We start from the raw sequence: 12,277 nt of genomic DNA on the forward strand, positions 1-12,277 counted from the left end.
AAATGCTTTATGATGTGAAGTTGGTTTATTACAGGTGTTGTAATGATGCTAAACGATGCATAGACGAGATTCAATCTCGAGTTCTGCTGATAATCAGTCGACTCCCTACGTTAATAATAATAATAATTTGTAATAGGTTGCTTTGGAATTGGTGCGTTATTTGTAGGTGTGTGTGATTGGAGTTGTTTATTAAAGGGCTGTACCGAAAGTAACGCAAAAGTGGGCGTAACCTTTTTATTACTTGAGACAGGTTGTGATGGAGACTGTGTTGAGTTCCACGCCCGAAATGTGCAGTTTGTACCCCCTACTGTAATACAAAAGTTCCACCCTTTCCTGCATTACTATCGGTACACCCCTCTAGGATGTTTTTTTTTTTTAAAAGCGTGTAATGCAGTAATGTGGTTAAAGGTGCCGAGGATGACGAGTGGGACGACGATTGGGACGACAGGAAGTCCTCGGGCGGCTACGGCGAAGGCGATACCGGAGAGGGCGGCGGCATGACCAGAGGAGGAGCTCACGGGTCCTCCATGAAAATCACCCTCAACAAGTGAGATGTCTCGGATTTATTATTTTTTTAACACCAAGTCAGTTCGCAAGACGACGACTTCATCCCAGCGGCCGTGCAAGTCATCACATCATCACATCTGCTAATTCTGTTTCTTTTTTGATGTGCAGATTCCCGGGATTCTCCAAATCGGGCCCCGAGCTGTACCTCCTGTCCAAAACGGGCTCCAAAGGACCCAAGCTATCCGTCTATGTAAGATTAACCTCCTCTACAAATTATGTACAGTGTTAGGGAAGACGAAGAAGAGTGGGCACAATATGCTGTAACACAGACGTTATTCTTAAATTACTGTCAACAGAGCTGATCCGTCCAAGGCACGTGTTTGTGCTGCTTTAGTTTTAAGTAATGTTCAGGCTTCAGTTTGCATAAAGATTGGACTTTGGAGCGATGCAAGAAGTATGAAGCGATGATGCGTAGTGTCCACTGTACAAGCCTCTGACATAAAAGGTCAGTGTTATGATCTGGTGCCGCTTCAGTCGATCAGGTCTAGACTCAACAACGTTATGTGGCAATAAAATGAAGTCAGCTGACGACCTGAATGTATTGAATGACCAGGTTATCAGTATTAACTATGGAGTTTCTCTTCCCTTATTCAAGGGGTTGATTCGTCCCGGGTCTGAAAACGATTTGCCTCCCTACTTTCCACCTGGCTCGCTTTCACATTAATAAAATTCCACAAGAAGTTATTCGGCGATTTTTAAGGATCAGGCGTTCCCTGGAACGACACGCGTCCAATTTGAAACAAATGAACTCCAGATGTTATGTTGTTAGACTTTCACTTATTTATACACTAAAACAGTCCCCTAAGTCCTTCTACATGTTTAACGTTTTTCCTCTTCATGATGCAGCTCATGTCCTTCTTCAGCCTATTCAGTCGTACTATTAATTATTCAGTAACTACAGTGAACCTAATAAAGTTATCTGATGTAGGAATCTCGGCCTGGACCCATGCGGCTTGTTTCTTACAAGAGCAAGTGTAACAGGTTTAACAACAAAAAAAAAAAAAGGACGTTAATAACCCCGAAAAGGTCAGAATCCTTTCAGAAGGAAAGGGCGAGATGTCAGTGTGGTGTTTAATGTGTGTGATATATATACGTGTGTGTGTTGCAGGGTGGCGAGATCGGCCCGGTGTGGGAGTACACTGAGCCGCAGCTGGACTGCGTTGTAGCAGACCCCAAAAAGGGCTCCAAAATGTACGGCCTTAAGAGCTACATCGAGTACCAGGTCACCCCTAATGTGAGTCCTGCCGCGGGAAACAGCGGAATGAAATCAAAAAACACAACACCTCGTCAAGTATAAACGCTTTAACGAAATGTTGAACTTTTCTCCCCCTCCCCTCTAGACTACTAACAAACCTGTCAATCATCGATACAAGCACTTCGATTGGCTGTACGAGAGACTTCTGGAGAAGTTCGGGTCAGCCATCCCCATCCCGTGTCTGCCTGACAAGCAGGTCACAGGTAAGCTGAGAAAACCTGTGTGTGTGTGTGTGTGGGGGATTATACCACAATTCTAGTGAGAAGGTGTGAATTAATTCTCTATAACCACAGCTCTGACTATATTCATGCGCTCGTTCTTATGCTTTTGTTTACGGTTTCTATAGTAACAGGAGGACACAGGAGTTACAGATCCTAGTTTTCACTCTGTACCAGATAAGGAGAACAAAATCTATTCAGTTGCATATTGTGATTCCTTTTCTCGTCTGGCAATTCATGTCTCGTCCCATTTGACTACAAAATCCAGTTTATACAGTGAAACCTCGGATTGCGAGTAACGCGGTTTGTGAGTGTTCCACAAGACGAGAAAAGATATTTAATACGTTTCTCACGTTGCGGAACTGTGGGTAATCGTCTTCCCCGCTGGGTCTTGGTGCCCGTCTCTCACAGGTATAATCAACATCCGTGCACCCGTGTACTGTTTACTACAGTATAACACTGTGACCACGTGTGTGTGGATAAAAAAACTAATTTTATTTTGTGTTTTTAAGTGCGTGTGTACTTTTTTTTTTATATCACACGTGTGTCTCCTCTTACTTTAGCTTCACACACATACACAAAGACACACACACACAGTGCCTGTGCGCATAAATGGAAACACTTATCTGTCTGGATTATTTTTATTTTTTTTAAAGGTAAAGTGCAGGTTAATTTGTTTTATTTTCTCTTTATATTTTGTGTTAATTTTTTTTTTATTTTATGTATTGGTTTTTTGGGGCTGTGGAACAAATAATTTGAATTTTCATTATTTCTTATAGGAAAATTAGCTTTGATTTACGAGTGTTTTGGAATACGACCCTGCTTCTGGAACGATTTATGCTCATAATCCAAGGTTCCACTGTATATGGAAAATATTTTTTGATTTATAATTGTTTGCATTCGACGTGTAAAAATGTGGCAGTTCCTCTATGATTCTATGAAGTATGTTTAGGAATAAAAAAAAATAAATAAATAAAAATGAATATCGAATTGCAGTACAAATTGAATCGCACCAATGTATCGTGGTGATATTGTATCGGATGCTCCCTGGTGATCCACATGCCTACTGGGTTTCTTTTCCAGAACATCAGTCTTGTTAGTCTTTCTCTGTAACAGTAACTCCTCCATTACACAGTAACCTTGTGGATTAGTTTTCTGTAACAGCATGTCCCTTGTGTTTTCGTCTTTAAAGGGTTCTCAGCTTTCCTCAACTTTTACTTGATGTGAATTTCTTCTTCCTCTTTTTGTTTTGGCTTTTTGCGCTACTTTTTGCTTTTTATAGAAAAAAATAACCAACCTCCTTCTGACCAGTCGGAATTATGAAATGAGCGGCACTGCATTGAGGATTTTTTTTGTCTGTATTTGTCTCTCAGGACGTTTTGAGGAGGAGTTCATCAAGATGCGTATGGAGAGGCTTCAGGCCTGGATGTCCAGAATGTGCCGGCATCCCGTCATCTCCAACAGCGAGGTCTTTCAGCTCTTCCTCACCTACAAGGATGAGAAGGTACAGTATGAAGGTGACTGATAGATGATCGCGCCTGTAGCCCGTCTTATGGATGTGTTCAATAGATTTGTTCGTGTCTCACGCAGGACTGGAAAATGGGGAAGAGAAAAGCAGAGAAGGACGAGACGGTCGGGGTGATGATCTTCTCCACGATAGAGCCTGAGGGACTGCCGGACCTGGAGCTCCACGAAGTGTAAGTGACACGAGTCAGATTTTTTGGGATCCAGTATGAACTGGTGTATAAAGAGCGAATAAAACACAGTGTGTTTTTTATGTGGGTTTTTTTTTTAGCGAGCAGAAGTGTGAGCAGTTCAGCCGCTTCACCAAGTCAATGGACGACGGAGTGAAGGACCTGCTGACTGTCGGAAACGAGCACTGGAAGCGCTGTACAGGCCGTGAGTGAGATAGTCCAACATCTCCATTATCTCCAACATCTCCTACATCTCAATTATCTCCAACATCTCCTACATCTCCATTATCTCCAACATCTCCTACATCTCAATTATCTCCAACATCTCCAACATCTCCAACATCTCCAACATCTCCAACATCTCCTACATCTCCATTATCTCCAACATCTCCAACATCTCCTACATCTCCTAGAGTCATATACTTTCAGAATATTTAACACTGAAACATCTGCATTTCCTCCAACAGCTCTGCCGAAGGAGTACCAGCGGATCGGAAAAGCTTTCCAGAACCTCTCGGCCGTCTTCAACAGCAGTGGATATGAAGGTCCGTCCGCTCCTCTCTCTTTCTCTCTCTCTCTCTTTCTCTCTCTCTCTCTCGCCCCTCGCTCTCTCTCTCTCTCTCTCTCTCTCTTTCTCTCTCTCTCCTCTCTCCTTTCTCTCTCGCCCCTCGCTCTCTCTCTCCTCTCTCCCTCTATCCTTCCTCTCTCTCTCTTACCTTGCCCTCTCTCTCTCCTCACGCTCTCTCTCTCTCTCTTCTCTCTCTCTCCTCCCTCTCTCCCCTCACTCTCTCTCTCTCTCTCTCTACTCGCTCTCTATCCTCTCTCTCTCCTCGCTCTCTCTCCTCGCTCTCTCTCCTCACTCTCTCTCTCTTCTGCTTGTTGTGGGTCGGGTTAAACCATAATGAACGGGTATGGTTAAGAGTTAAGAGTTGAAGTGTGTGGTTTGACTTTGACCTCGTGAGTGTGTGTGGTTGTGGTGTTTCCTGCAGGAGAATCCACGCTGACTGACGCCCTCACAGCAGCGGGGAAGACCTACGAGGAGATCGCTCAGATCGTGGCTGAGCAGGTACAGTACGCTCTCATCACAGCCCCGGGGTCGAGGTGATGAACACCAGCGCTGTGTAAAACACTTACATACTGTAGAGTTACGTACTGTAGAGTTACGTACTGTAGAGTTACGTACTGTAGAGTTACGTACTGTGGAGTTACGTACTGTAGAGTTACGTACTGTGGAGTTCGCAGTGCAGGCAGCAGGGTTATAAGTTAAGGTTGAGTTTTATTACTGAACTACTCTTTGATATTTTTGATCTTTTTATTGTTACTACTTATGACTTTTGTAATTTTTAACAACAGTACTAATTATAGACCTTTTTGTGATAATTACATGTATACAATATATATTTTTTTTTCTGTCGCAATTTCTGTCTCACAATTTACGGCTTTTTTCTTTTTCTAGAAATTCTAATTTCTAACATTTTTACATCGTTACTATTCATTACTTCTTTTTTTTTACTATGTTAGAATTTACCATATTTTACTTTTTTACCAGATTACTTATCGCAATTTTTTGAACTACTATTCACACGTTTTTAACCTTTTTACACATTATAATTTACCATGTTTGATCCTTTTACTGTGTTATTATTTAACATTTTGTCCTTGTTACACTTTATAATTTTTTACCTTTTTACTACGCTATAATTTGCACATTTTAAAACTTTTTACTATATGACTACATAAAAATTACCCTTTTCTGTAACTTATGATTTTTTTTTTACCTTTTAACTACAATATGATTTATGTTTTTCGACCCTTGTTTTCTCTTTTACTAAAATTTATTTCACAATTTTATTCGATTATTATTTTACATTTTTGTTCCTGTTACGATTTACAATTTTTTTACCCGTTCACTACATTATAATTATTTTTTTTTTATGTTTTGCATTGTTCCTATTTAATAGGTTTAACACTTATTCTGCATCACTATTCCTGATTTTATTTATTCTAGACCGTTGTCCGTTGTTGTGCTGAAACTTCTTTAGCTGTTTGTATTTCCCACGTTTGTGTTAAGAATAGAAAGTAGAACGTGGAACAGCAGACGGGTCGTGATTAGAGATTAGCGTTTCCTTTTGCAGGAATGTTGATGTCAGATGACGGATATAAACCGAGCAGAGATTCATCAGTACTCACGCTTCACATTTCCGTTACCGCAGTGTTCTCTTGTGTATCTACAGTATATTTGAGTGTCTTTAAGTCTTATCATGTTAAACATACAGCTGCGGTCTAGGATCAGGATGACCTCGGCTTTTCCCGCCGCCTTCCCCTTCATCTTAGACGCTTCCCTCTTCTGTTTATTACCTCACATTGGTTTAAGCTCAGGACGTTATAATACACACTTAAGCACGAAACATGTCTGCAGTTTTTATTACAGTGTTTTTATTTTCTTTGATTCTGTAATGCGAGGTTTCAGTCCAAACATCAACAATATTGAGAAGCGTTTTAAAGCAGATGTTAAAGTCATAGCACAGATGTGAAGTGTCTTTGATGGAGGGTTAAATTAAATGTCCGGAGTCTATTTTATTTTTTATCTCTCGTTAATTTTCTTTTTAGAAGGAAGAAGGAAGGAGATTAGCACTGATCTAATCTAAACGTTACTCGATCTTAAAATCTAGTTAAATCTGTGAATTATGTCTTTAGTCGGGTTTCCTAATTGGGGTTGCCATGACAACATAACGGCGGTAGATTATCTGAGATCAAAACAACACTAACTGGCTGTAAAACACTTATTACCTGGCGTAACCTCTGATGATTTTAAATAGGAACGATCCTGAAAACAAAATCTTGTTGCCAGTAAAGATTTTCCAGTCGTCATGTTCATCACCCTCAACTTCTAGCCTTCATAAAATTAGTTGTTTATATTATTTATTATAACAACTATGTGTTTGTTTTTTCGTGTCTGAATATTAAACTCATTTAAATCGTATAATAAACTGGATTCACATTATTATCTTTTTGATAAAAAGTCTGTAACGGGTCACCAGTCCATGTGTTCATAACACAACGTACAGACGTGAAGGCGTTAGAACTGAGGATACCGGGTCTTTATAAAGTATCCAGTAAATAGTATCAGCAAATTTCCTGAAAGTCTGACTTTCAAATAATCCAGTGATCATGAGCGGACAATGAATTATGGATCTATGATCTTTTTTCTTACTATGTTACTATTTAAAATATTTTACCTTTTTTACCATCTTACAATTTATGACTTTTTTTTTGGCCAATTTACTTTTTACAAATCTTTTTACCTTTTTTCTGAACTTTTATTCACATGTTTTTAACTTTTTTGTACACATTATAATTTACAATTTCTTTTATCCTTTTACTACATTATAATTTACATTGCCAAAAGAAAAAAAATTTACTATGTAACTATATAAACAAATTCAGCCCCCTTTCTGTTACTAATCATGATTTTTTTTTTTTTTTACTACAATATAATTTATGATTTTTTTTTTAATAACTAAGAATACTGGGCCTTTATAACGTATCTACAGTAAATTTCCTGAAAGTCTGACTTTTAAACAATCCAGTGATCATGAGCAGACAAGGACCATGTAATAAACAGGTTATTTATACACGTTAAGTTGTTCGAGTCAAATCGGAACTTGTGATGAAATTGAGACTCTTAGTAAAACTTCTGAACGGTAAAAATGTTTTAAAGAAGGCCGTACGTTCATGAATGACGATCCCGGTCAATGTGGTGCATAGCCTACTGCGGCTGTTCTTGTGAATGTTGAGCGCCTGATCCTAGAAAAACCTGCGGAAGCAACTTGTTTGGGTAAACATTTAAAGGAGTTCCTGGGAGGCCAGGGTTTCAGACGTGAATCAAACAGGCTATTTATGGTCCTGAGAAAAACTTTCTACCTTGATGGTGTCCAAGCACTAGTGAAACACTGGGAAAAGTGCATAAGTGCAAAAGTCACCCCTGCTATATTGTGTTATAGCATTATATTTGTGTATACTGTATTCAGATCAGTGCCATTTAACTGCTGCTCTGACGTGTTCCAGGAATAATCATTTGTGTACCGGATGAGTAAATGTGGAAGTGACTCGTGTTGATTGTGCGTACGATAACCCTCACTACCGTGTGTTCTACATCTTCAGCCTAAAAAAGATCTTCACTTCCTCATGGAGACCAACAACGAGTACAAAGGGGTTCTGGGCTGCTTCCCCGACACCATCGGCGTTCACAAGGTACCCCAGAATCCGGAAAAGCGCATGAGGTTGAACCCCAGTGATATGAGAAATGTTGACGTTAAGGACGTCGTGTGTTCTGTTTGGATTCCTGCAGGCCGCCATAGAGAAGGTGAAGGAAGCGGACAAACTGGTGGCCGCCAGTAAGATCACCTCTGGAGAGAAAGTCACTATGGCCAAGCGAGCCAGCACCATGTCTTACTCGTTACAAGGTACACCAGTTCTGTCTCTGGTCTTTGATCCTGACTGTAACCCCTGTGTGTGTGACGCCTGTGTGATTCGGTCCTGCAGCGGAGATGAACCATTTCCATAGTAACCGGATCTATGACTACAACAGAGTGATGCAGCAGTACCTGGAGCAGCAAGTCAAGTTTTACGAGACGGTAATCTGTCCTTAAATTTTACACATTTTGATAAAGTTTATTAGAGATAAAATATCTATTTATCCTCTGTGTTGTGAAAAAATATTTGCCACCTTCCTGATTATTTATCTTTTTATTTTTTTTGGCATATTTGGCACACTTAAATAATTGTAAAATGTTAAAATTAGTTTGATGATCTCAAAGATAACCTGAAACCCCCCAGAAATGCTGTTTTAAAATAATGATTTCATTTATTAAGGAAAAAAAATTTACTTATCCAAACCAATGTGGCCCTATGTGAAAAAAAAAAAACCTTCAAAACCTATTACAGTAAAGTCTCCTACATACGAACTTTGGAGTTACGACCTTTCGAGTTACGACCTTTCGAGTTACGACCTTTCGAGTTACGACCTTTCGAAGATACGAACGAGCGTTTGTGCACATTCAGTCACAGAAGTTAAATAAATTGTCCTGCGTACACCGTTGCGTGCATCCCGGGATGTTTGGAAACGAGTGTAAAAGTAGTGGCGATGAAGATGGTACTGCTAAGAATCACCGTACAATAACGATGGTGAAAATAATTGAGCGAGGTGAAAAGACGGCAGTCGTCGCTCGTGTTTTTAACATGAATCGTTCAACCATCTACGTGACTCTAAACAATCAGGACAAGATTGTAGAACAGGTTAATTTTATACTGTGTATAGACAATTGTGTTAGGATCCTAGTACCTAGACAATATTTGTTGGACTTACGAACAAATTGGACTTATGAACGAACTCTCGGAAACAGAACTCGTTCGTATGTTGAGGACTTACTGTAAAATAACAAACAGGCAGTAATAACCGCCATCAAGCGTTTGCGATCTGGTTATGAGTATATATATATATATATATATATATATATAAAAATATATTTAAAAAATCTGATGATTTGAATCATTTAAATGTGTAATAAATATGTAAAAAAATAAATAAATAATGAAGGAAGGCAAATAGATTTTCCGCTGCACTGTATCCGTCTCTGTCTCTAAGCCTGATAATACATTTCTGTTTAGTGTTCCATAACAAAGATGTTTAACTGTTGAGATGATTTGATTTTGTGAGGAGATGTTTATAGAACGTTTACGGAAGGAGACCAGCTGATACGATGACATCACGATGCTTAGGTGCCGATTCGATTTGTTTTGTGACTCCGTAAGATTCTTTTTTTTTTTTTTTTTAGGTTTTGTTATAATTCAAAACAAACTCAGCAAATGATTTCGCTCCTAACACGCAGGAAACAGTTTCCGCCTGCAAGTGTGTGAATAGTGCGGAGCACACCACCTGCAGGATTACAGAGGAACTGCAACAAGTTACAACCTCAAAGTGCAAGCACGCACCAATCAGCTGTAACATTACGACCACTTATTGAGCCGGTCCCCCCCTTTGCCACCATAACAATGACGCACCTTTCTATCACAACAAGCATCAAATTGAATGAAAAGGACAATGCTGGTTGTGATAGAAAGGCGTCAGGACTCACAGTGCAATACTGTTTCGGTGGCAAAAACAGGAGACCTGGTCAATATTAAGCGAGCGGTCATAATGTTATGGCTGATCAGTGTATACAATTTTTTTTTTAAATAACAAAACAAAGAATGTTTTTTATGGTCAGTGTGGCGATGCATGAATGTCCACACACAAAAGAATCGCAATACAAGCGTGTGTGTGTGAGAGAGCGCTCTGTAACAGCCAGAGGTGTAAAGCTGTGATGAAGTTTTCTTTAAGATGAACCGAGAGTATATAAGAAGAGGCGGTTGTGTTTATACGTCCAGGAGCCGCTGTGACGTTAGTGAGAACAGGAACTAACACGTTCCACAACATCGACTGTAACTCAGATAAAAGTGCGCTGACGCTCAGAGCGGAGGAAACCATGTCAGACGAGTCTCGCGGTTTAACAGGAATAAAAGCTCAGGGTGGTCGAGAGTCATCTTTTATTTATTTATTTATTTATTTATTTATTTGTGTGTGAGAGCGTGTAAAGTAAAACAAGTGTTTTGTGTTGACAGATTGCTGAGAAGCTGAGACAGGCTCACGGTCAGTTCACTACCATGTAAAGAAGAGGAATGCACTGCATCGCTCACACACAGGCCTCTCTCTCTCTCTCTCTCTCTCTCTCTTTGTTCTTCTTTAGCTTCTTTATTTGTCTGTGACCTCAGTGCCATATCTGATGTTAATCTCAGACCAAAGGAGGTTTAGTAAAATATCACGTCCTTCTTTTCAGCAGCAAACATCTGCATGTTGTTTTTTTTTTCTTCTTCTTCTTTATCTTAATCTTCGTCCGGAAGGAGCACGTGTGACCTGGTGTGTGTCTCCTTATTGCTAATCCAGTCCAGTGAGGTTAGAGACGTTTGTGCCAGTAGGAGGGTCAGGCTGATTCGGGTGCCACTAATCATTCGATCGTTTACTTTTTTCACGAAACTCGTTTGAGCCAATCAGCAGCCAGGAGACGATCATGAAATCGGGGAAACTGAATCCGGTGGAATTAATCACGGGAAACGATCCTGGCTGACAGAGTCTAAAGTTATTATTGTTTTTTAGTTCAGCCTCTATTGTGTCTGTTTAAATCCTTACAAGCAGTCTCGGCATGCTGGATCACAACGTCACGTGAGGTTTAATAACTGAGTAAATGTACGATCGATCGAGTTCTCCGAAGGAGTCGTGCTGCTGCGACAGCCATGTTGTTTCAGTGTCATTTCCTGATCTCGCTCTTCCTGAATGCTCGAGTTAGAAAAACAAGTTCTGTTTAAGGATGTGTAAAATATTTAAACTAATTAAAAAAGGTGCGAATGAGGGAAGTTGTTTTGAAAATCGCCATTGTGTGATAGAACCTAAAATAACCTGACGTTTCATTTAAATGGTTCATGGTTCTGTATGACGAGACTAACACGTGGTACACAGGTATAAAAGTAAAAACGCCCTTTATATATATATATATATATATATATATATATATAAAAACGTGATGTAGACAGTGATGGGAATGTTTGAGCAATAATAATAATAATAATAATATACCGTATGGTAAAATCTTAAGATGAAAATGGTTGTTTTTTTATGATGTAGGACCTTAAAGTGTTGGCCGACTTTCTTAACACCAGAATTGATTACAATTGAATTAAGTTTTAAAACTTTTTTTTTTCCCCTCCCTCCAAAAATAAATCTTCCAGTGGCACAAATGTCCCCATGTCTCAGGACTGCGATTCGTCTATAAAAAAACAAAAAAAACAGACGACACAAACGAGTGTCTTATACACTTTTCTTTTTTTACCTTCAGTGTCTCTTTTATTTTTGTTAGTTTTTGTCCGTTTGGGAGCCGCAGAGGTCCGTCCTCGTCCCTGTGCCTTTATGTGCTGAGGAACTTCAGCGTGCCTCATGTGCAATGCACTTTCCTTTCACAGTGCCAAAATACAACAATGTGTAGAACCTTGTGTATTATCTCTTTCCTCTCCGCACACACACACACACACACTTATATACCTGATCATGAGTCTGGGTTTTGAGCATCTTAAAGGAGGGCTGGTCCTTTTTGCACGGTTTTTATCCGCCATCATGCAAAAGCTTTTTTGATTTTTTGTTTTTTCCTCCAAAGAAATCATCTTTTCTTTCCCTCGTGCACTTCTCTTCCTCCTCACACCAGCGTGTAATATATATATACACACACACATCTATAAATATATAAATATATATACACGTTAAGCCATGCATGTGCTTCATTTCATGTTCATTTTATGTATAGCGATGTCTGCAATGTTATTTGCATCATGAATTATATATATATAAAAAATAAAAAGCCACGAAAGTAATTCTGATACGATTTAATAAACTTTGATTTATATTCTCTGATTGTGGAGTCATTCGGGGAGCGCGCGCTTCGGTCGGCTCTCTG

At 39.4% G+C, this 12,277-nt stretch overlaps 1 protein-coding gene across 2 annotated transcripts in view; it reads left to right on the plus strand.

Annotated features, from left to right (window-relative positions):
• The window catches only part of snx9b (sorting nexin 9b), a 40,740-nt gene extending 28,511 nt beyond the window's left edge, over window positions 1-12,229 (plus strand). For both annotated transcript variants that reach the window (XM_053488713.1, XM_053488714.1), the window contains 13 exons: window positions 409-547; window positions 676-757; window positions 1,676-1,801; window positions 1,908-2,025; window positions 3,414-3,544; window positions 3,631-3,737; window positions 3,836-3,939; window positions 4,202-4,279; window positions 4,724-4,800; window positions 7,899-7,988; window positions 8,086-8,200; window positions 8,280-8,371; window positions 10,398-12,229. In XM_053488713.1, coding sequence (XP_053344688.1) covers window positions 409-547; window positions 676-757; window positions 1,676-1,801; window positions 1,908-2,025; window positions 3,414-3,544; window positions 3,631-3,737; window positions 3,836-3,939; window positions 4,202-4,279; window positions 4,724-4,800; window positions 7,899-7,988; window positions 8,086-8,200; window positions 8,280-8,371; window positions 10,398-10,445 — 1,307 coding nt within the window. In that variant the 3' untranslated portion in view covers window positions 10,446-12,229. The remainder of the gene's footprint in view (window positions 1-408; window positions 548-675; window positions 758-1,675; window positions 1,802-1,907; window positions 2,026-3,413; window positions 3,545-3,630; window positions 3,738-3,835; window positions 3,940-4,201; window positions 4,280-4,723; window positions 4,801-7,898; window positions 7,989-8,085; window positions 8,201-8,279; window positions 8,372-10,397) is intronic.
• Window positions 12,230-12,277: the final 48 nt, after the last annotated feature.

This window comes from Clarias gariepinus, chromosome 27 (genome assembly GCF_024256425.1).
Source record: "Clarias gariepinus isolate MV-2021 ecotype Netherlands chromosome 27, CGAR_prim_01v2, whole genome shotgun sequence".
In the NCBI taxonomy this organism is placed as follows: domain Eukaryota; kingdom Metazoa; phylum Chordata; class Actinopteri; order Siluriformes; family Clariidae; genus Clarias; species Clarias gariepinus.